Source organism: Myotis davidii, unplaced genomic scaffold, assembly GCF_000327345.1.
Source record: "Myotis davidii unplaced genomic scaffold, ASM32734v1 scaffold684, whole genome shotgun sequence".
NCBI classification, from domain to species: Eukaryota; Metazoa; Chordata; class Mammalia; order Chiroptera; family Vespertilionidae; genus Myotis; species Myotis davidii.
Genome location: NW_006295564.1, coordinates 660189 through 685418, shown reverse-complemented (window position 1 = coordinate 685418; position 25230 = coordinate 660189). Strand labels below are relative to the sequence as shown.

General features: G+C 36.5%; 1 protein-coding gene across 1 annotated transcript in view; it reads left to right on the top strand.

Moving 5' to 3' along the window:
• The window catches only part of MED13 (mediator complex subunit 13), an 88899-nt gene that overhangs the window by 22238 nt on the left and 41431 nt on the right, over nt 1-25230 (top strand). Inside the window, exons 4-9 of the mRNA XM_015568121.1 lie at nt 5264-5409; nt 6233-6430; nt 8944-9138; nt 9837-9999; nt 10666-10776; nt 18861-19544. Coding sequence (XP_015423607.1) covers nt 5264-5409; nt 6233-6430; nt 8944-9138; nt 9837-9999; nt 10666-10776; nt 18861-19544 — 1497 coding nt within the window. The remainder of the gene's footprint in view (nt 1-5263; nt 5410-6232; nt 6431-8943; nt 9139-9836; nt 10000-10665; nt 10777-18860; nt 19545-25230) is intronic.

Below are 25230 nucleotides of genomic sequence, written 5' to 3'. Positions count from 1 at the left end.
TGTTTGTCTTTTTTTCTTTTTTTTTTTTTTTTTTTTTGTCATTCTCACTAAGATCCTTGAGGGTCTCCTTAAGTTCCTCAGAGGTTTCTAGAAGATTCTTGAGTAACTTTATAACTTTTGAATGCTACATCCAGTATTTTGCTTTCATCCATTTCTTTCATTTGTGATTTGTTTCATTGTGGTTTTGGCTGCTTCCCTGTGTTTGTTTCTATGTACTGGGTAGCTGCTAAGTCTCCTTGCGTTGATAGAGTGGCCTTGTGTGGTTGGTGTTCTATAGGGCCCAGTGGCTCAGCCTCCCCAATCACCTGAGGTGGATGCTTTTGGTGCACCTCTTTGTGGGATGTTTGCAGTCTTGTAGTTAAGCCGTGATTGCTGTTGGTATCACTGGGAGGAATTGACCTCCAGGCCAATAGGCTGTGGTGACTAGCTGTGTCTACACTGGAAGATCTGTTGCGCAGGGGACACCCTTATGGGGCAGGACTTGCTTTAGTAGGGCTTTGGTGCTCACTGAATCTGCCCCTTGAGTGTGTCTCTTATGGATATGAAGAGTTATAATCTGTTTTCATCTCCGAGGAGGTGCAAGGTCAGCCACTGTCTGGGGCTGCCCAGCAGGAGCTACAGAGATATCTGCAAATTCCTCCTCTTTGTATGGAGTTTGGAAGTGCCCAGATGAGGCCCAGCTGTGAGCAAGACTGCTGCTGTTGCCAGCTAGTGGGCCTTCTTTTGGAATCTCTGGGGCTCTCTGACCCAGCTGCAGTTTGTTTTAGGCGAAAGGACAGGCAATTCATATGTAAAAGCCGATGCCGCACAGCTTGGGTGGGGTTGTAAATTGGGAGGGGTTTCTGGGAATCACCAGGGCAGAGCAAACAGCAATGGCTTCCCTGAACCGGCTAAGTCCCTGGTTGTCCGGGTCCCGCGCACCCGTGCAGGAACAATGATTGCTGCGAGAGTAAGCCGCCCTCACGTTCCTGTCCCAATGCCAGACAGTCTAGTTTCTCTCCGTATGTGTCTGGATCCCCCAAAGTCTCCCCCGTAACTGGAATTCAGGCCAAGCGGGAGCTTGTATCTCCCTCCCAGTTTAAAGAACAGCACATCCAGGTGCTAGCACTTTCCGTGCCTTCGCACTTCTTACCGGTCTCAATGCACTTTCTTCACCTCTCTAATTGTAGAATTTCCACTCAGCCAGTTTTTCTGCGGTTCTGGGTGGTAGTTGTTCTGCCGTTTAGTTGTAATTTTGGTGTGGTTTTGAGAGGCAGCAAGTATAGGTGATTACCTATGCCGCCATCTTGGTTTCTCCCCTCATTCATTTTTAAGGCAGAATAATGTTCTGTTGTATTTTTATACTACTTTTTGTTTATTCATCTGCCATGGACATTTGAGTTATTTTCGCTTTCTGTCTATACTAAATAATGCTGCTATAAATATTGGTGTACAAATAATCTATTCAGTCCTTGCTTTCAGTTCTTTTGAGAATATATCCAAAAGTGGAATTGTTGGATTATATAGTAATTCTATGTTAGTTTTTTTCTTTTTAAGGAACCACCATACTCCTTTCATAGTGGCTTCACCATTTTACATTTCCATCAGTAGTGCAAAAGGGTTCCAATTTCTCCACATCCTCTCTTTCTTTTCTTCTTTTCTTTTTCCTTTCTCCTCCTCCTTTTTTTTTTTTTTTAACTATCTTTATGGGTATGAAGTGGTATCTTATTGTAGTTTTGGTTTGCATTTCCTTAGTAATTAATGATGTTGAGCATCTTTCTGTGTGTTTGGTGGCCATTAGTATAACTTATTTGGATAAATGTATATCAGGTCCTTTGCCCATTTTTAATTGGTTGTTAGGATGACTAGGGCTTTAAACCATCATTCCCTTTAACTAGTTTTATGATCCTAAGCCATCTAATTTCTTTATGCCTTGACTTCCCTACCAGCAAAATAAGATCATTTGTCTGTATCTACCTAACAGAAATGCTAAAAATAGATTAGATATGGAGCCTCCTAAAGCAGTACACACATTAAACTGTTATAGAACAGCTAGTTTTAATCTATAAGCATGTTTTCATTTTCTGTTTTAGGAATAAAGAATCTTTTAATTTCAGTACTTAAATGAGGAACATTTTTCTACAACAGATGACTGTTAAGTTTCACCTGTAAATTTTGCCTCACTCATACCTTTTGGTGTGGTTATTACAGTAAGCCCCTGGAGAGCAATGGTATCCTCTGCAATACTTTTTTTCTTTTTTAATATATTTTTATTGATTTCAGAGAGGAAGGGAGAGGGAGAGAGAGAAATATCGATGATGAGAGAATCGTTGATCAGCTGCCTCCTGAACGCCCCACACTGGGGATCCAGCCCAAAACCCAGGCATGTGCCCTGACCAAAAATTTAACCGTAATCTCCTGGTTCAGCACGGAGCCACACCAGCTGGGATTAACTTCACTTTTTTTAAGTGCTAAGTACCAAAAATATTATCAATGATACCTCTCCTTGAAAGAAGAACTGTTCTGAATTTAGTATGGCAGTATTACTTACCATTCTTTTGGCCCTATATTTTCTGAATAGAATATTGCCTTTAATATAAGAATTTCAGAAATTTTATCTCATATTTAGAATGTATAATTTTTTCTCCTAGGTCATGCACAAACTTGGTTTATTTTAAACCATTTATAATTAGATAAGACTATACAGGGGTGGGCAAAAATGGGTTTACAGCTGTTCATATGGAAAACAATATAGTAATTAATAAGTAATACAAACTCTGTTTCTTGAACTCACAACTGTAAACCTACATTTTGAGAACATGCTAGCACTATATAGGAGGGGATGTTCTACTTAATCATAGACAACAATTGAGAACTGCTGGTGAGTATAGGGCAGTGCAGATAAATAGAGCTGAGAAATTGATCATATATTTTGCATATTGGAATATTAGGTTTTTACCAGGACCCCTTGGAGACAAATGGATCACTTTACATCAAAGAGCCAAATTTTCTTTTCTGATTTGAAAGTTGTTAAGATTGTCATGTGCTCTTTGGACATATGGAAAGTCTATATTTGGCCTTCATTTTTATGGGCCTTGATTTTTATATATATCAGATTACATTTAATTTCCTAAATAGTATTTATTAGAATTTAAGTAATGCACTTCTTTTTAACACTCACTAGATTATAGTAATCTGTTTAGGAAAATTTTTAGTCAGATCATTTGCTTTTTATGTCATGGAAAAAATCCATTTTGAATATCCATTTTTATTCTCATTTAATATTTTATGTATAGTTGAAAGTTATATTTTTAAGAACTATACTTCACTAATTAACAGAACAGTAAATATGAGGATATAAAATTCAGATCTCCTATCTTCTTTGCCTTTTAAAGATAAAGAACATCAGACTGTTTGAGGTTGTTGCTTATACTTGCAAATGTTGTTGGAAGTATTTGCAATTCAGATTTAAAATCTGCTACTCAGTTACTGAGAAAGCACACAGCATTCACAATCATTTGTATAGCATACTTACTTGATTCCTAAAACTAATCAAATCATAATTTCTCTACCTACTAGATTATTCTTGCTTGAGTCATTTCCTTAATAAATGTTTTTCTTGACATACGTAGTAGTTTCAGTTAGCAATTCCCCCTTTGAACACTTAAATTTTACTTCCTCTACTAAGATAGTTTGCCTTGTAAGGTTTCCTGAAAAACCTGTAAAAATCTTATACTGTTAAAAAATGTATTCTAGCCGAACTGGTTTGGCTCAGTGGATAGAGCGTCGGCCTGCGAACTCAAGGGTCCCAGGTTCGATTCCAGTCGGGGGCATGTACCTTGGTTGCGGGCACATCCCCACTGCGGGGCATGCAGAAGGCAGCCGATCGATGTTTCTCTCTCATCGATGTTTCTGACTCTCTGTCCCTCTCCCTTCTTCTCTGTAAAAAATCAATAAAATATATTTAAAAAAAAATGTATTCTAGTCATTCTGACCAGTGGAATGTAAACTTTTCTTATTTTTAAAAGCATTTTTGTCTTGCTTTTAAATTCTCATGTCCTTTTTTATTGTTTAGAGAGAAAAATGCCTTGAAAATTGATTTCTGCCTGTTTTGTGTCAATACATATAATGGACATATCCCTCTCAGAAATGAAACATTAATGGTTTACTAAGATAAAAATGCTACTTAGAAATTATATTGTATATTTATATGCTCTATAACTCAACCTAATTATAGAAAAATTGTGTCAGAAAAGAGGACACTCAAAACCACAAATATAGCTACATTTGCGTTACAACATAATAGAAACAAAACTAGTTGCATGTATGTTTGTTTACATTAGATGCATTTTTTTTTTTGAGAAAAATAAATGTATGGAGCCTTGGGGATAATTAAAAAGAAAGCCTGATGTTTCAGTTGGTATCAAGACTCGTGTTTGCATTCTGTATTCTTTTTCAAAAAAATATATTTTTATTGATTTCAGAGAGGAAGAGAGAGGGGTAGAGAGAGAGAAACATCAGTGATAAGAGAGAATCATTGATCGGTTGCCTCCTGCATGTGCCCCAACCAGGAATCGAACTGTGATCTGGTTGATAGGTCAATGCTCAACCACTGAGCCATGCCAGCTGGGCTCATGTTTTATTCACACATTCTTTTTTTTTTTTTAATATATTTTATTGATTTTTTACAGAGAGGAAGGGAGAGAGATAGAGAGTTAGAAACAAGGGTCCCGGGTTTGATTCCGGTCAAGGGCATGTACCTTGGTTGCAGGCACATCCCCAGTAGTGGGTGTGAAGGAAACAGCTGATTGATATTTTTAACTCTCTATCCCTCTCTCTTTCTCTCTGTAAGAAATCAATAAAGAAAAAAAAAAGAGTGCCTGTCTTAAAAAAAAAAAATTGAGACTATATTATTTTGGCAGCTTACCCTTTCCATTAAATCTAGTCCCCACCTTTACATTTACATATTTTTGCAGCTATATTGTAGTGTGTGTGTGTGTGTGTGGGTGTGGGTGTGGGTGTGGGTGTGGTGTGGTGTGGTGTGTGTATACGCCTAACTTATTTAATTGATTCCTCCATTTTCAGGTTTTTTACCATAAACAGTGAAGAACATTTTTTGTAGCTAAATCTTTGTTCAGATCTGTTATTTTTTCCCCTTCAGATGATGCAGTAGAATTTCTGGGATAAAGATAATATGTATTGTTGTGGTATAATTTCATAATAAAGAAAAGCAAGTTTTTTTTGGCATGTTATCACTAAAATATAACTTTTTCTTCTTTATTAGTGAACACTTGTCCTGCTCTTTCACCTTTTTCTTGCATGGAGATAGCAATGTTTGTACCAGTGTGGAAATTAACCAACATCAACCTGTGTACCTTCTTAGTGAAGAGCATATTACCCTTGCTCAGCAGTCTAATAGCCCATTTCAAGGTAGATTATTTTGATTTGATGGCTTACGTATTTGATTTTTTTATTGTTTCAAGAAAATTCTTACTGAAGTTGGTAATTTGACATTTTGGAATTAATGAGATTTGGCCTAATGATGATTCTGATGTAGTTTACTTTTTACTTATCTATTAGAATATTAAGCCAATAAAATAATTTTAAATATCAATATTATTTAAAAAATTCTTGTACTTGATTGGTAGTATATTTTAAAGTGTTTTTTAATTTTTATTTATTTATTTAAAGTGTTTTTTTTAAATAGAAAGCAGATATATGGGTTTATGTTTTCTTGGCCATCTTGCATGTCAGTTCATGTAAGTCATTTTAGACATTTAACATGGATTTTGGTATAATTTATTTAGAAGTATATTTTATAAGATTGCTGAATTGTTTTTAAGGACTGGCAGTGTGTTTTTCTTTTAATTCTAAGCCTAGTGTTTGCTTTTTAAAAATGTACATGGCATTACATAATAAGTACTTAGATTTATATATACACATACTGTTTTTCCTCGAATTACTTTTCCTTAGTGGAAATCAGGATAAATTGAATTCAAATATTCCCAGTTTGTTGTGAAATTTTGTACATCTGGAATTTTTGGGTAGACAAAAGTTTAAGTTTTTATAACCTCAGTGTTGTACTTTTCTTCACAATAATGAAGTACAATACATTGATTTTTCTCAGGAATGATCATTATGGCTTTTCTTTAACTTTTTAAGAATTGCATAATTACTAACAATATTGTTCAGTGTGATCATATTTGGTGTAATAGTTTTTAGTTACTTACTGTATTCCATTTTGGATTTCTAGTTATCTTAAGCCCATTTGGACTAAATGGCACTCTCACAGGACAGGCATTCAAGATGTCTGATTCAGCTACAAAAAAGTTAATTGGTGAATGGAAACAATTCTATCCTATCTCATCTTGCTTGAAGGAGATGTCTGAAGATAAACAGGAAGATATGGATTGGGAAGATGATTCTTTAGCTGCAGTAGAAGTTCTTGTTGGTACGGATCCTAAGCATTAATCCTAAGGGGGAAATATGTGACTGTATGTGTTAGTTAAACAACTGCAATACCTTAGTGGCTTTCAACACCAAACATTTTATTTTTTCCTTACTCCTGCTCATGTTATGTAAAGGCTTCAGCATTGTCATGGTTTGGCTCCTTGTATCTTATTCTGCAATCTAGATTCAAGGAGTACCCAGTATTTAGGACATGCTGTTCTTACAGGAACAAAAGAATAATAGGGACTGAGTCTAGCTATGTACTAGTAAGTGTATTTAAACTTCTACTAGGATACATCTGCTCATGTTCCAGTAGACAAAATTAGTCATTTGGCCAAGCCAAAGTCTTCGGGTCAGGGAAATACATTCCACCTAAAGGATAGCATGCTAAAGGTGGGAATGAAATAATTGTGAATGAATAATATTTGGAGGCTGAAAAGTTGACAGCCTGTGTTACTCAATATTTTAAAATTTAGTAAAACTGTCACCTCTGATAATTTATTTTATTTTATTTTATTTTTTGGGGTTTTTTTTTGTTTTTGTTTTTTTGTTTTTTTTTTGGTGGCCCGAACGACCTCTGATAATTTAAAAGGCAGAAAATAATATGTACCTAAAGAACGTGGATCTTTCATCTGCTTTAGCCAGGTCATCTCTCTTCTGATTGGCTGTATTCTTTTTTTAAAAAATATATTTTATTGATTTTTTACAGAGAGGAAGGGAGAGGGATAGAGAGTTAGAAACATCGATGAGAGAGAAACATCGATTCAGCTGCCTCTTGCACACCCCCTATTGGGGATGTGCCCGTAACCAAGGTACATACCCCTGACCAGAATCGAACCTGGGACCCTTGAGTCTGCAGGCCGACGCTCTATCCACTGAGCCAAACCGATCAGGGCAATTGGCTGTATTCTATATGTCCTCTCATCAGGGACCATGGTTAACAAGGTAAACTGTATTTTGGAAAAGTTAATCTCAAGGTAAAGGATAGAAGTAAGAGAGGCTGCACTGTTCCTGCAAGCACATTTAAATTAAAGCTCCTGTTGGGGTGTGACATATATTACGCGCATTTACATTCCAGAGCAAATTACAAAACCAAGCCTAACAATGAGATGAAGATGTATACTCCACCTTCGACATAGGAGGTGTGGGGAATGTATAATTGAGCAGGTAATTGGGGTTAGAATCTGCAGTACTGTGTGTAATGGAATCATATGGTAATGTTATATATAAAGATTGCCTTATTTTTAAATTTATTTTATCTGTTTGAGAGAGGGATCGATTTGCTGTTCTACTTTATGCATTCATTGGTTGCTTCTTGTATGTGCCCTGACCAGGGATCAAACCCACAACCATGGCATATGAAGATGATGCTTTAACCAACTGAGCTACCTGGCCAGGGCATTGGTTTTTTGTTGTTTTCTTTTTAAATAAAAGAATGTCAACATCCAACTTCAATAAATACATTACTATCAGAGTAGTTGTGCCCAAAACAGCAGCAACACACAAACATATATTAGGCTTTTTAAATAGAGACATAAAAAGAAGAAAACCAAAAATGTTCCATAATTCTAGTGTCCAGATTACCTTTGTTAAACTTATTATTTTTGTTGTTGTTGTTGTTAATCTTCACCCGAGAATATTTTTCCATTAATTTTTAGGGAGAGTAGAAGAGGGAGGGAAAGACAGAGAGAAACATCGATGTGAGAGAAACACATTGATTGGTTGCCTCCTGCATGAGCCCCAACCAGGGCCTGGGCCAGGGAGGAGCCTGCAACCAAGGTACCTTTGTTAAACTTTTAAAATAAATTTTAATACTCCTTGTAGTTGGTCAAATTTGAAAATAAGGATTTAAAGTAAGAAAGTAATACACCAATATAATATAGATGATGTATTATAGAATTGTGTACCTGAAACTTGTATTATTTTGTTAACCAGTGTGACCCCAATAAATTCAATAAAAGTGCTATGTGTAAATGGAAAAAAAAAAGAGAAAGTAATACAGATTCATGGTTAGGAAATTCAAAAATGAAAAGAAAGCCCTGGTTGCTGTATTAAAGCACTGGCCTGTGTACTAAAGGGCCATGGGGTCGATTCCGGGTCAAGGACATGTATCTGGGTTTCGGGTCTGCTCCTGGACCCTGTCAGGACGTGTGCTGGAGGCAAATCAGTCAATATGTTGCTCTAACATTGATATTTCTGTTTCTCCCCTCTTTGACTTTGAAAAGCAATGGAAAAATATCCTCAGGTGAGGATTAACAACAACAGAAAAAAAATAAAAATGAAAAGAGAAAGCTGCTTTCTTCTCGGTCTTTGAAGATAACCACTAATAGCTTCTTGTGGTTTCTTCCAGAAAAACCTTATGCCAAAAAGCATATATTTATAAAGATATGTTAAATATATTATTGCTTAAATGTGATTATGTTATACCTACTGTTCCATTACAGTGTTTTTGAGTGAAACTAATTTCTTTACAATTACAATAGTAATTGATTTTCCTGTGTTTTTTTCTTTCAGCGGGTGTCCGAATGATCTACCCAGCATGCTTTGTTCTAGTTCCTCAGTCAGACATTCCTACTCCAAGCTCTGTGGGATCCTCTCACTGTTCAACTTCTTGCTTGGGTGTACACCAAGTGCCTGCTTCCACAAGAGATCCTGCAATGTCTTCGGTTACTCTTACACCACCTACATCTCCTGAGGAAGTCCAGACAGGTATTGTCCTAATTTGTTTTGTTAACTCTAGTGATTGTCTTATTTTGAAGACAATAAACAATTAAATGATTATTTTAAAACTAGAGGCCCGCTGCACAAAATTTGTGCACAGGTAGGGTCTCTAGGCCTGGCTGGCGATCAGAGCTGATCGGGGCCTTCCTTCGTTCCATGCCACCCCCTCGTGGTCAGCGCATGTCATAGCGAGCAATCGAACTCTTGGTTGAACTCCCAAGGGGACAATTTGCATATTAGGCTGATACATGTTTTATATATATATTAACTTAAAACTCATTGAAGAGTTTGCATCCACATTTCCAGCTTCTGCACCTTCTCTGTATGTATACATTCATTATCATTGGCTTTCTTGAGAGCAAGCTGCAGGCATGATGCTCCATCTCCCCTTATGTACTCAGTATATTTTCCAAGATTAAAGCACCTTTCTATATATCTACAATTTAATCCTCCAAATCAGGAAATCAACATTATGTAACACTACAATCCAATTCACATCCTGTCCAGATTTTTTGCTTTTTGTCTGTTAAGTGAAGTAACACACTTTTTTCCCTCAAAATGTAAATAAGCTACTCGGATAGCTTGGGGCAATTTATTAACACTAATTAATTTTTAAAAACCCAAATAGTATTACTGTAAATCTACCTTTATTCTCCTATATCTTATTCTCTTTTGTTTGTTTTCAGTTGATCCTCAGTCTGCCCAGAAGTGGGTCAAATTTTCTTCAGTATCTGATGGCTTCAACTCGGATAGTACTAGCCATCATGGTGGGAAAATACCCAGAAAATTAGCCAATCATGTGGTGGATAGAGTTTGGCAAGAATGCAATATGAACAGAGCTCAGAACAAGTACGTATTTTCATTTTCAAGTTTAAAAATTACATGTTGGGCCCTAGCCGTTTGGCTCAGTGGATAGAGCGTCAGCCTGCGGACTGAAGGGTCTCGGGTTCTATTCTGGTCAATGGCACATGTCCTGGTTGCAGGCTCGATCCTTAGTAAGGGGCGTTCAGGAGGCAGGTGATCAATGATTCTCTCTCATCATTGATGTTTCTATCTCCCCTCTCCCTTCCTCTCTAAAATCAATAAAAATATATACTTAAAAAGATTTAAAAAAATAAATAAATAAAAATCACATGTTGGTAGTTACTTGTAGATAGTATGAACAGTCATTTGTGTGACTATTCCTTAATTTAAAAAATTGATATTTTTAAAAATATATTTTTATTGATTTCAGAGAGGAAGGGAGAGGGAGAGAGAAATAGAAACATCAATAATGAGAGAGAATCATTGACGGGCTGCCTCCTGCATGCTCCACACTGGGGATCCAGCCCAAAACCTGCGCATGTGCCCTGACTGGGAATTGAGCCAGTGACCTTTTGGTTCGTGGGTGTCACTCAACCGCTGAGCCACACTGGCTGGGCAAAAAAATTGATTTAAAAAAATATCAATTTTAATGCTTAATTCAGAGTTACAGAAAAAATGAATTCTAAACAATTCTATAATTTCAAATCTTAGGAGGAAGTATTCAGCTTCATCAGCTGGTCTGTGTGAAGAAGAGACAGCTGATAAAGTAACGTCCTGGGATTTTGTTGAAGCTACACAAAGAACAAATTGCTGCTGTTCGAGGTAGAAATTTTTGTTTGTTTGAGTTGGTTGATATCTATACCTGTATGTGTGTGATAGTTTCGTATTCCGTTGAATATGTATGTCCCACTTTGTTTGAGGAAGCTTATATAAACAGTGTGTTAGGATATTTTTCAAAAGAAAACATTTGAGGAAAAACGTTCAGTATTTTGGAGCCGATTATGAAAGTACATATAAATGTATGCCTTAAGTTCTTAACACAGTTAACTGGGCTGGACTGTGAAAGCTTTGTTTCACAGACAATAAAGGAGAACTTTATACTTTATTATAGTATTTATAACATCTATAAGGTAAAAGGCACACACATCACTTGAGAAGTGTTCATAGGTGGCATTGTGCCTGAGAAATTTCTTCCAAGGGTTCTCCTAAAAATGATGATACATACTAGATACAAATTTCCACAATCTGTTTTAGAGTAAATACAGTATAGGGTTTGTGCATTTTCTTATAACATCCCTTTGGGCAAGCTGTAGGTGAAATGCTGAAATAAGATTCACAAAGTATGTTTCAGCATGGGACCAAACTGTACTGTAAAAATACAAACTTAGTAATAAACTGTATTGGTTGGAAGATTGGTAGAAGAATGTATGAACTTGAAATTTGTTAGGCAGTTGTATTTATTTTACATATTGGGGACTTTGATGAAATTAGGTTATTAGAGGCATTAACATTATATTACCTAGCCCTGGCCAGTGTAGCTCAGTTGGTTGAGCGTTGCCTCATGCACCGACAGGTCACTGGTTTGATTTCTGGTCAGGGCACATAACCAGGTTGCAGGTTTGATCCCTGGTTGGGGTGCCTACGGAAGGCAACCGATCAATATTTCCTTCTCCCTCGCCTTTCCTCTCTCTCTCTCTCAAATCTATTTTTAGAAAAAGATTATTTTGCCTGGAGTTTATTTTATTCTACAGTAAAGGTAGATCATATGCTTTTGCAAGCAAATAAACAAATAATAGCATTAACACCCCTAATCAGGACTTGTGAGCAAATAGTTGGCCACCCTTTTTGTCATGGATATGAGCCAAAGGAATTGGAGTACCTTGCCTGCAGGTTAGGGCCAAGATTTTTCTTACATTAGTTCTGTTTGATTGAATACAATGAACAGACAAGTATTCTGGTATGTTTTTGCATAGATTAAATATTCTTACATAGATTCTTGGGATTAGAATCTGTATAATTTTTTAAGTCTGGCAACTTTTTTGAAAACTTGCCTCTGTTGTTGATAGATTGGAATAAAAACATGAATACATTAGCTCCTGTTTAACAGTTTAAGAGAGTTAAAAACCACATCCATCTAAGGGAAAACAAAAACCTAGTATTGAAATGCAAGTTTCCATGACAGTATTTGTCTGAGACCAGGAGTCAGCAAACAGTGATCGATTAGCTAATGTTGGCTCACTGCCTGTTTGGTATGGTCTGTGAGCTGAAAATTACTTTTATACATTTTTAAATAGTTGAATAAAATTTATAGGAGAATATTTTGTGACATGAAAATTATGCAAAATTTAAATTTTAGTGTTCATAAATAAGGATTTATTGGAACAGAGCCACATCCATTCATTTACATATTAACTGACTGCTTTCACAGAGTATTTACAACACAGACTGTATGGTCCCTCGAGCCTAAAATATTTACCATCTGGTCCTTTATAGGATAAATTTGCCAACTCCTGGTCTAAGACTAATATAATGCTTAAATGAAATTAGGCTTTTCTTTCCTTGTATTTATTGGCATTTTTATTAAGCAGCTTTTTTTTTAGTTTCTCACCTAGACTGTGCTTTATTCTTTTTTAATGATGTGGGTTTTAAGTATATTTGTCTAAAATGGTCTTGGAGGAAGACATTCAAAATGCATGTTCGTAAACATAAGTTTAAGTTTAAATTCTTGGTCTCTAAGCCGAACCTTTTATATTTAAAAACGTGCTATCATATTTTCAAAAATTTTTCCAAGACATATAGAAATTTGATATAATGAAATTTGTATAACTTTTATAGGTGACTTGCTTTGGTAAATTTATCCCTCTAGTAAATACAGTGTTTCTGATCATTTACCTTTTCCCACTATTGCATTTTGTACTGTAGGTTTCCCCTTTTCTCCCTTCAAATATTGTTTTCTTATTTAGTTCTTAAATAAGACTTGAAAAGACTTGAGCCGCCATATGTGTGTATCCTCCCTTTCCGTGGAATATAGGAAGTAGGGCACACGTTGATAAGTGACGGTGCTAGTCGAACTTTTGGCTTTTAAATCTATCCTACTTCTGTTCTAGTTATATTGAAGATAATTACATTTCCTGGCTCCCTTGCCTTTTACATGTATTTTTTTCCAGCTTTATTGAAATATCATTGATAATATTGTATACATTTAAGGTATACAACATGATGATTTGATTAGGCTCATTTGATTTCTGAATTTGGCTAATGGGAGGCACTAACAGAAGATTGGTTGACCAAAGGGGGAAAAAACTAAGGTGTTTCCCCAGCCCTTTTTGAGCCAACTCCAGTAGCAACTTTGTGTACCTCTAACAACAGTCCCTTCTTCCAAGGTCCCAGTTACCACTGAGCAGGTCCTGCTATGGTTCTAGTACCATATTAAACTTCTGTGATATAGTGAGGTTACTTTATCTTCAGTCCTAGGAGTCATAGAAGCTACTGTCTATAGGTTGCCTCACTTTCTCTCTCTCTCTCTCTCTCTCTCTCTCTCTCTTTCTCTCTCTCTCTCTCTGTAACCAATTCCCTATAGTAAATTTCCTCTGTATGAAAGATAGGACTGGACCCTGACTAATATGTTGGCTTCTCTTAGAAATCTATTTGAAAAAATTGCATAGTTATATAGCAACTTGCATAAGTATATGTAATTTTAAGGAATTTAAATTATACAAATAAAGCTGAAGTTCCCTTGATCCCACTGTCTCTTTCCAAATTTTACTACCTTTTTCTAGAAGTGACTATTTGCCAATTAGGCATTCTTCCATACTTTTCTGTAATTGTGTATATATGTGTTTTTTCACCCAACACAAATATAATACTGATGTATTGGCATCCTTTTTTCCCCCCACAATGTGTCTTAGCTCTTTCCATTCTAGTTACTTGTGCATTTGCTTTATTGATCTAAAAAACTTTTTGGTATTCTGAATGGAAGTACCATAGTGTATTTAATCATTTGGGTTTGATGGATATATAGATTGTTTCCAAAGGGCTTTTGTTTATGTTTACTTTAAAAATATATATACTTCTGTGACCATCAGTTATTTATTAGACTTTCTTTGAACACTTATTCTGTGATAGGAGATATCCTAGGCTCAGGATATAGTAAGCAAGGCTTTCGCTATTATGAAGCCTATACCATAATGGGAATGGGGCAGGTAATTTGTTTTAAAAGAATCTTAATCCTTTAAAATTTTAAGAATGATGAGTGCTAGAAAGGAAATAAAATTAGGTGGGTGATGTGATAGTTGTGGGCAAGGGTGTTATTTAAACACTTCTTGTGACTTCAGAAAGATTTTACCAATTTTATTGCATATAAGAGTGCTGTTTTTCCTTATGCTTTCACTGTTCTGAGAGCTGTCCTTAAAATTTATTTTTTTGCCACTGCAGTAAGTGGAAAGCATAAAATTGTTTTAATTGGTATTTTTCACTTATTAGTGGGATTTAGTATTGCACATTTATTGATATTAGGCTTTAGTCCAGTGGAATGTTCATAAGAAAATTAGCACTTAGAAGGCTATATTAATAAAAAGTAAGACAATAAATTTCAAGTGTTAACAGTAAATAAAATACAAGGACTTAATCAACAGGAAAAAAGAATGTAGAGGAATTAGTATATAGTCTGAATTAATAGTTTCTTACCCTTGTAGAAGGGCAAGTAAATGAATGAGTGCTTTTTTAAAAATATGTATTTTTATTGATTTCAGAGAGGAAGGAAGAGGGAAAGAAAGATAGAAACATCAGTGATGAGAGAGAATAATTGATTGGCCGCCTCCTGCTTGCCCCACATTGGGGATTGAGCTTGCAACCTAGGCATGTACCCTGGCTGGGAATCAAACCCTGATCTCCTGGTTCATAGGTTGACGCCCAACCCCTGAGCCACACCAGCCGGGATTTAATCTTAAATGTCATCATTTCATTCCTACTTCAGTATGCAACTCTGAAAATGTTAACATTTTCTCATATAACTATAGTTCCATTATGACACCTAATAAAAGGAGGAACTCTTATTTTCTTGGCATGATCTGCTACTCTCTACAAATTTGTCTCAGAAATGTCTTATTGGTTTATTTGACTAGGATCCAAATGAGGAGTATTCATTTGGTTGTATACATCATCTAGGTCTCTCTTGTAATTTCCTACCTCCTTTTTATGAGATTGACTTGGTTGGAGAAACTACATCAGTTGTCCTGTATGTAGTCTGCCCCACATTCTGAATTTCTCAACTTGTCCATGTGTTTTAACTTGTTCTTTTAGTGTCATTTAACTTTATTTATCCCTTGCATTTCTGTAAGTGGAAGATAGCTCTAGAGCTGTGCTGTTCAATGCTAGTAGCTATATTAGTAACCACTTGTGGCTATTCAAATTTAAAATAATTAGATTTAAAAATTAAAAATTCAGTTCCTCAATTGCACTAGCCGAATTTCATGTCTTCAATAGCCACATACAAAGCATTTCCATTATCACAGAAAGTTCTGTTGGACCATGCTTGATCTAGAGCTGTGGTTCTCAACCTTCTGGCCCTTTAAATATAGTTCCTCATGTTGTGACCCAACCATAAAATTATTTTTGTTGCTACTTCATAACTCTAATGTTGCTACTGTTATGAATCATAATGTAAATATCAGATATGCAGGATGGTCTTAGGCGACCCCTGTGAAAGGGTCGTTCAACCACCAAAGGGGTCGCGACCCACAGGTTGAGAACCGCCGATCTAGAGGCTTGATTAGAGATTTAGGTTTGTTATTTTGGCAGGAATACTTAATAGATGGTGCTTTGTGGTTTTGTATTGTGTCACATCAGAAGAGACACATGTCTGGTTGTCCCACTTTTCATGTTAAGATTGAGAAGGTGGTCCTGGCTGGTGTGGCTCAGAGGTAGAGCCTCAGTCCACACACCAAAGGGTCGTGGGTTTGATTCCTGGTCAAGGGCACATACTTGGATTGCAGGTTAGTTCCCAGCCCTGGTTGGGGTGCTTGCCGGAGGCAGTTTGTCTATGTGAGAGAGATACATAATTGTTTCTCTTTTTCTCTCTCCCTGAGAAGATGGTGATCAGCCAGACCCCTCATTATAAAGTTTCTAAATCATGTTTACTATGAATAAAGACAGTTTTTCTTCCTTTGAAAATCTCTAATCTTTTTCTTGACTTATTGTATTGGCTGAAACTTTCAATGAAATTGTTGAATAGAAATGTTAAGAGTTAATATCCTTGTCCTGGTTCAATTAGTTGGAGTGTTTTCCGGTACACCAAAATGTTGGGGGTTCAATTACAGGTCAGGGCACATACCTAGGTTTCAGGTTCGAACCCCAGTCAGGGTGAGAATGGGAGGCAACTGATTGATGCTTATCTGTTTCTCTCTTTCTCCCCCTCCTTCCTCTTTGTCTCAAATCAATAAACATATGATGGATGAGGATTTAAAAAAAGGTTAATATTCTTGTTTTGTTCCCAGTCTTAGGGAGAAATTATTCATTTTCCATCATAAAGTATGACATTAAGATGTAGCTTTTCATAGATGTTCTTGATCAGATTAAGTCCTATTCCTTCCTTGCTCAATCTTTTTTTTTAATGAATATGTGTTGGATTTTGTCCTATGTTTTCCTATGTGTATTGAAATAATAATATGGTTTTCTCTTATTCTGCTAATGTGATAATATTGACTTTTATCTTTTGAATGTTATACCTTACACTAGGGGCCCAGTGCACGAATTCATGCACCTTGAAAAGGAACTGTGGTCCGTGAGGCTGAGGGGCGGGTCTTGGCCCATCCTCCACGCCCCCACCTGGCCCTTCCCACCAGAGCCCCCAATCCCCTGTCTGCCGGCAGCCCCGCTGCCGCCGCTGTCCCCATGCACTGACAGTGCCAGCCCGCTCATATCTGCAGAAGGCACACAGCAGCAGTGCAAGTGGGGCCGGCGCCAGCAGTGGGTAGGAGTGGTGGTTGTTGCCCCAATCGCCCCTCAGGAGCTGGGGAAGGTGGAGAAGCCCTCAGAGGTGATCAGGACTGGCAGCTGCCACTTGCACCCATTGATGGCGTCGAGTGATGGGACCGTTGCCGGGCATGGACAGCGGGTGCGAGGGGCAGCTCTGGCACTGGCTGCGGGTGCAAGCGGGGCTGGTACTGGCAGTGGGTGTGAGCAGCGGTTCTGTTGCTGCGCAGGACTGTGGCACACGGGAGCAAAGAATTTTCAGTAACCACCAGAGGCTTGCCCTGATGACAGCGACCAGCTCCCCGCCTTGGTCTGGTGTCCCTGCTCAGCTGCTCCACCATCCCACCACAACCAATGCCCATCATGTTCCGCACATGCCCCCTCGTGGGCAGCGCACATCATAGCAGCCGGTTGTTCCACCCTTCGATCTATTTGCGTATTAGTCTTTTATTATATAGGATTATAGGACAAATCCCATTTGGTCATGGTATGTTATCCTTTTCTATATTAATGATTGCTAATATTTTGTTAATGATTCATATCTGTGTTCTTGAGAGATACTGTTTTGTGATTTCTTACTTTTATAATGTCTTTGATTTTGGTATGAGGGTAGTGGTGTATTTCTCCTGTGATCTTTTGACATAACTATACTTTTCCTTGGTAACTTTTCAGGCTTTCCCCTCCTTGCATTCACAAAAAGGTGCATGGGAGGGCTTTGTACAAAAGGGTGTCTCAGCACATTCCCTTAATAGAGAGGGTTCTTTAAAAAAAAAAAAGTGCCTGCCAATGCTTTTTAATAACTTTCTGGTTATATCTCTGATATAACAAAACCACTAATAAAATAAATTTTAAGAGCAAACTAAAACGACCTAAGGAATATTGAATGCTTTAAAGTCTATATTCCTCTACATTTTTCTATGTTTTTTTATTTAAAAAATATTTTTTTTGTTAACCTCACTCTAGGTTATTTTATTTACTTCTTTTCTTTTAGAAAGAGTGGAAGGGAGGAAGGTGCAGGGGAGAGAGATAGACAGACAGGCAAGCAGACAAACAGATAGGCATCAGTGTGAGAGAGACACATAGATTGGTTGCTTCCACATGCGCCCTGACTTGAGCCAGGGATCAAACCTGCAACCTGGGTACATGCCCTTGATCAGAGTCGAACCTGAAACCCTTGGGTCCATGTTCTAATCACTGAGCCAAACTTGCCAGGGCTAAAAAATATTTTTATATACATCAGTATCAGTTCAGCTTGAAATCTCAAATGCACAGTATTTTTACTTCACTGAAAGAAATATTATATTAAACTGTGAACAAAATTAATAGATTTTTAGATGTATAATTTTAAGTCCTTCAGTTTAGGAATGTTTCACAATAGGAAGAAAAATTTCTTTTAGGAATTTCCTCTTTTCTTTTTCCAGTCAGCTGATTCTTTCTGTAGTGGTAAGCTTTGGGAGAAGAAAAGTTGGTATAATGTGGGGCCCATAAATCAGTCAATTTTAGCACTATCCAGACTGTTCTAACTTCAATTTAGTAGAATAGGTTTTCTAGCCAGTTGCTGTAGAATTGTAGAGGATGTCTGAGGTCAGCTAAGCCATTAATTTATAAGTACTAACTGAAATATCAGGTACATTCATAAATGAATAAATTTCAGAACTTTTTTTATTTTTATATCTTAAAATAAGTAGAATCTTTGTTTATTCAGATACTAAGATATTTAGATTATATAAGGCAAACGATCTTTGTGAGAGAATTGACTTTTATGACTCTGCATGCTCTTTGTTTTAGGTCACTGGACAAAGTATTTTTCCCATGTAAATTTCATATCATTTTACTTTAGGATTATATGTAAAAAACAAATATCTGAAGTATCTAGTGTCAACTTGTATATTTGATATAATGTGATACTATAAATATTAAACTTTTCTTTTCAGGCACAAAAATCTTAAACCAAGAAATTCTGGACAACAAGGACAGGCATTATCTTTAAGTCAACAACAACAAGTACTTGCCAAGCACAAGACCAATGAAAAGCAAGAAAAGAGTGAAAAACCACAGAAACGCCCCCTGACTCCTTTTCACCATCGTGTATCTATTAGTGATGATGTTGTCATGGACACAGATTCAGCCAGCCAAAGACTTGTGATATCTGCTCCAGACAGTCAAGTGAGATTTTCAAACATCCGAACTAATGATGTAGCAAAGACTTCTCAGATGCATGGCACTGAAATGGCAAATTCACCTCAACCACCCCCACTTAGTCCTCACCCATGTGATGTGGCTGATGAAGGAGTGACTAAAACACCTTCAACTCCTCAAAGTCAACATTTTTATCAAATGCCAACACCGGATCCCTTGGTTCCTTCTAAACTAATGGAAGATAGGATAGACAGTTTATCCCAGGCTTTCCCAGCTCAATTCCAGGAAGCTGTAGAACCTACAATATATGTTGGTGCAGCAGTAAATTTGGAAGAAGATGAAGCTAATATAGTCTGGAAGTATTACAAGGTCCCAAAGAAAAAAGATGTAGAGTTTTTACCACCTCAACTTCCAAGTGATAAATTCAAGGATGATCCAGTTGGACCTTTTGGACAGGAAAGTGTAACATCAGTTACAGAGTATGTATTTTTTTTAATAGTCACTATTATAATCTAAGGGTGGAAAAATGATGTAAGTTCTTAATATTAGGACTCCAGAATTGGTTTCAGGGTAGGATTTTCAATAATAAATTCTTTGAATATTATTTTCACTATGTTCTGTCCAAAGGGAACCTCTTTATTATAAAATCCTTTAATCACAAAAAAGTGGAGAAAATATTAACATTTATCCATCAACCAACTTAAAGATTTAAGTTGTTTGATCAACCAACTTAAGGATTTTCCATATAATTAGAACTCTTATGTACTGTCTTTCTTCCTCCATTCTTCCTTCCCTTTCCTGAATTTGGTAGTTATTATTCCTATATGTGTTTTTATACATGTAGCTCTATTTAATCATTTTAATTGCTCTGTAGTATTTCTTTGTTTTGAATTTGCCATCCATTCTCTTCAAGATGGACATGTTGGTTATTTTCAGAATTACAAAGGATGTAGCAGTGAACTTTATGTATACATTTTTTTGTACACTTGTATAATAATTTCTCTAGGAATACATTTTAAATGAAATTGCTGGGCCATGGGATATTTCCATATTCAAGAATTGTTGCCAGATTGCTTTTTCAAATTATACCACTTTATACTCTCATCAACCAGCAGAATATGAGAATGGCTATTCTTTATATTTTCCTCAGTATTTACTATTATGAAACTTTTAATTTGGCTAATCTGTATTCAGAATGACATCTTATTGTTTTAATATGTGCTTTCCAGATTTCTAGTGAAGTTAAGCATTATTTAAAATGCTTATTGGATATTTAGGTTTCCTCTTCTGTGAATTACCTGTACCTCATATTTCTTAGTCCATTCCACTGATTTATTCTTAACATATTCTGGCTTCTAACCTTATATTAGTTAGATGTGCTATAGCTGTCTTCCTCCATTCTATGGTTAGCCTTCTTTGTCCACTTTGTATCTGACATATCTTGGGCAGAAGTAGACTTTTTTCCTTATCTCCCTTTATTTTTATAGTTGTTCTAATTACACTTGTCTGTCCCATAAGTGTTTTAGATTTTTATCTGTAGCTTTTTTTGAAATTGCTCAAGAATATGTGTAGGTATAGTGATCTTTTGTTTAGTTCTTATACTGGGCATTTGAGGAGGGTTGATTCAATTTGAAGTCTTTCTTCCTCTTCTCCTCCTTTTTCTCCTCCTTTTTTTTCTTCCTCCTTTCTTCTCCTCCTCCTCCTTTCTCCTCCTCCTCCTTTCTCCTCCTCCTCCTCCTCCTTTTTTTTAGTCTTGCCACTGGAAAGGTCTCTTTTTCTTGGATATTTTCTCAGTCCCCCCACCCCCCTTTCTGTGGAACCTTTATAATTCAGATATTGAATATTTTCTCTCATTTTCTAGCTTTTCCCCCTCTATATTTTGAGGGGATTTCTCAGCGTTCTTCTAGCCCTTTCTTGAAGTTGTAATACTTATTTTTCATGTATCCCCCTCCCCCCCAGCCCTGTAAACTTTTTTGTTAATAGCATCCTCTTCTTGTTTAATGCCCTGTAATTTTTTCCCTATTAGAATTACCTGCCTTATTTTGGTCTTCTTTATTATTGCTGCCATATTTCTTATGATTATTGTTTCTTCACATTTTAGAATGAGGGCATAGAGATGCTGATTGGAAATTTTGCGTATATATGCAGAGCCTTGTTAATTGGCAGGCCTTGCTTATTCATTCAATAAATATTTTAGTGTATACTATGTATCAGTTCCAGACACTTTGCTTTATGATAATGGAATAAGAGATGTTTTGGAAGGGAGGCCTTGTACCTAAAATTCCAGAATGAAGAGGATGCCAGATCTTAGATCTTCACCAGGTAGTTTATTCATTTTTCTTCTCATTTTAAAATATATTTTTATTATGAATTTCAGAGAGGAAGGGAGAGGGAGACAGAAACATCAGTGATGACAGAGAATCATTGATTGACTGCCTCCTGCATGCCCCATACTGGGGATTGAGCCTGCAACCCAACCTGGGCATGTGCCTGATAGGGAATTGAACCGCAACCTCCTGGGTTATAGATCAATGCTCAGCCACTGAACCATGCCAGCTGAGCTCATTTTTCTCAAAAGATGAACCTTTCCTGTTCTTCCATTTTCAGCTCTTAGTTTTCATTTCTGTCTAGAGAGATAAATCCAGATTTTCTCTGGCTGTCTGAGCAGTTTGGCTATCCTGTTTATATAGTTTGCTGATAGCCTCTTACACATTCTATAGGGTGTGGACTTTCTCTGCTGTGTTATATTAATTTTTGAGCTTCACTGAAATGAAGTAAAATGTCTGGTCCACTTATAGCCTCTCTCACTTACCCCTACTGTTAAGAAAAAATACCTTGATTATTTCAGTAGACAAATCTGTGTGTTGTCACTTTGTAGTTTTTTTTCTTTTTTGTTTTTGTTTGTGTTTTTCATCTAGCACTTTGAATCTTAAAAGTTTTCTAGTATAATTTTTTTAAAGTTAAAATTAATCTGCATTTGAAATTGAGGGACTTCAGGATACCCTTATGATCATGGAAGACAGCTAGCTTATTTAATTTTAGTAGTTAGTCAGCAGGTCTCATGAAAGCAAGTGATTTCTTGGAAACAAGCCTGAAAAGTTCTTAAATTTTCTGTGCTGGATGAATATGAAAGTCTAAGCTAGCCTCAACTCTTGTCTGAAACTACTGTCAGACTTCTTATTTCTGTACTTCTCTACATTTATTTTGTACACAGCAGAGTGATCATTTTAAGTTAAATATTACATTACTCCATTTGCTTAAAACCTTTCAGTAGTTTCCCTTTATATGTGGAATAAAATCTAAACTCTTTTTCCTTATTTATAAGATTCTACACAGTGTCCTGCCTAGCTAGTTCTTCATTTTTATTTACTACTCTCCTATTTGCTTTCCGATTTAGCCACACCAGCTTTCTTGCCATGCCTTTCAAAAGCCAACCTCATTTCTTACGGCTTTCAGAATTTCATTATAGATTGGGGGGGGGGGGCAGATAGCTTTCTTACTCAGTCCTGCTCAAAAGTTACCTTTTCAGGAGGTATTTCCCTGGCATTTTATCTAAACTATGACCTCTGCTCACTCCCCAGATCACTGCTTATCCTGTACACTGTTTTCATTTTCTCCCTATATATAATATTATCTAAAATTATATTATGCATTTTCTAATGGTCTTTTCCCTATTAGAATGTAAGCTCTTTGAGGGCAAGGATTGTGTCTCGTTTAGTGTGTGTTTCTCCAGCCTAAACAAATACACACACTCTAGAGCAATCTTAGGCACATGGTAGACTATCAACAAAAGTTTGGATGAGTGAAATGATAATATGGCCATCGATTAAGATTTTAAAATTTATTTTTCTTTTAGGTTATATTATCCTATCTAATAATAGTTAAACATGGTAATTGACCATACCTTCACTACGTCTCCCATTGGCTAATCAGTGAGATATGCAAATTAACTGCCAACAAAGATGGTGGTTAATTTGCATAAGTAGGTGTGAAGCGGCAGAGTGAAGACTGAAGGCGGCTCCAGCCAGAGCAGCGAAGGCTTGAAGGCAGCTCCGGCCAGAGCCAAGGCCTGGGTCCCGGGTGCCAGCAGCCTGGGGAAGGGAAGGCCTATTGCATGAATCTTTTCGTGCAACGGGCCTCTAGTTTACTATATGTTAAAATATAGTGGCATGAATATTTTCAGTTCTAAAAACTTTAAAGAGTGAGGGCACATTATATTTATAAATTCCAAGAATTCTAGCCATACTGTATTAGCCAAATAAGTGTATTGGCTGCTTGTGTGCATGAGCATCTATAAGTGAAATGAAGGTCTCTGAGAAGTTAATACAGCTTAATCTTAGAATCTGTTTTGATTCCTTGGCATTTTTCTTACTGAATTAGAATGAGAAGCATAATGTAGAACAGTAGCTCGCAGAATAGAATGATATAAATTAAGGAAAAAAACATGCTTCTATTTGTTCCTAGTCACCATTTTTTCTGCCTCATAAAAAGAAAGAAAAGATTGAATAAAAGGTTTTTTTAAATTCTATGTCTCATGTGAGTATTGTTTTGGTTATACTACTAAAATATGTTTTATGTCACAATTCACTTTTAGATAGAATCCTTGTTTTTGTATTGTTGTAGCAGATTAGAATATGGTAAATATCACAAGAAATCAACCATCAGAAGCTTAGCTGCTATATGAACTTAGAAACATTTATGGAATATAATCTATACTTGGTGGAGTAGAAGTTTTTTGAATTTTTTAAAACATTTATTTATTTTTTACTTACTGATTTTTAGAAAGAGAGGGGACAGGAGAGGGAGAGAGAGAAACATCGATTTGTTATTCCACTTATTTATGCATTCATTAGTTGACTCCTGTATGTGCCCTGACCAGGGATTGAACCTGCAACCTAGACATATCCGGACAACAACTCTACCCAACTGAGCTACTCAACCAGGACAGAAGTTTTTTATTTTATGTTTTAATTATCTGGATAAATCTGCCATTTTCCTAAAGTTATGCTATGAAAGTAGTTCTCAGTTGGGACAATTTCTTATCCCCACCCACTCATACCCCCAGGTGACATTTGGCAATGTCTGGGAACATTTTTGGTTGCCACACTGGGGGTATATTACTGGCATCTGATAGTTGGGGTCCAAGGCTGTTGCTAAGTATTCTACAGTGTATAGGAGAGTCCCCCACAACGAAGAATTATCTAGCCTAAATGTTAATAGTATTGAGGTGCTTCAATGTCATGCATAACTTATTAGAGAAATTTGAGCTCTAGAATAAGTTATTAAATTAGGTATGCCAAAAATATTTATTGATTAGTTTCACTACAGAGATTCCCCATACTATTTTGGTCTGTCTTCCCCTTCCCACAAACCGGTATGGTCTTCAGTGCTCATATTATGTTAAAACAAAAGTTTTTCCCCATAGTTAAAAGTATCTTTTTGGGCCCTGGCTGGTGTGGCTCAGTTGGTTGACCATTGTCCCATGTACCAGAAGGTCACCCGGTTCGATTCCTGGTCAGGGCACATGTCAGGTTGTGGGCTCGATCCCCAGTAGGGGATGTGCAGGAGGCAGCCAGTCGATAGTTCTCTCTCCCTTCCTCTATCTCTAAAATCAATAAAAATATTTTTTAAAATAAATAAAATATAAAAGTGTCATGTTGGAATAACTAATTCAGGTGCCTGCTAATACGTTACTTGAGATAGGATTTTATGAGAATCAGCATCTCCTTATAGATATAGCAAAGCAGGTTGATAAAATTGGATGGTGTTTGTCATTAAAAATCTATGAATTATGATTATGCTCTCTTGATGGCATTTAAATAACCTTAAATTCTTTATAGAAGCATTCCACTGATGTAATATCACTTTTCTAGTCAGAGAGTTATCTATTCAGAAGCCCAGTTTATTTTATATAAATAAACTTTGAATATTCATATTATCTATACTAATAAAAGCGTAACATGCTAATTAGACTGGACAAAACCGGGGCTGCTAGGGAAGCCTGGGTCCCAGGTGCCAGAGGGAAGCCAGTGTTGGCAGCCAGGGGAAGGAAGGCCTACTCTTGCACGAATTTTGTGCATCAGGCCTCTAGTCCATTATAAACTTCTATTACTTGTATCTGTATTTGAGTTTTGAAAGTGTATTTAAATGTATAACAGTTAATTT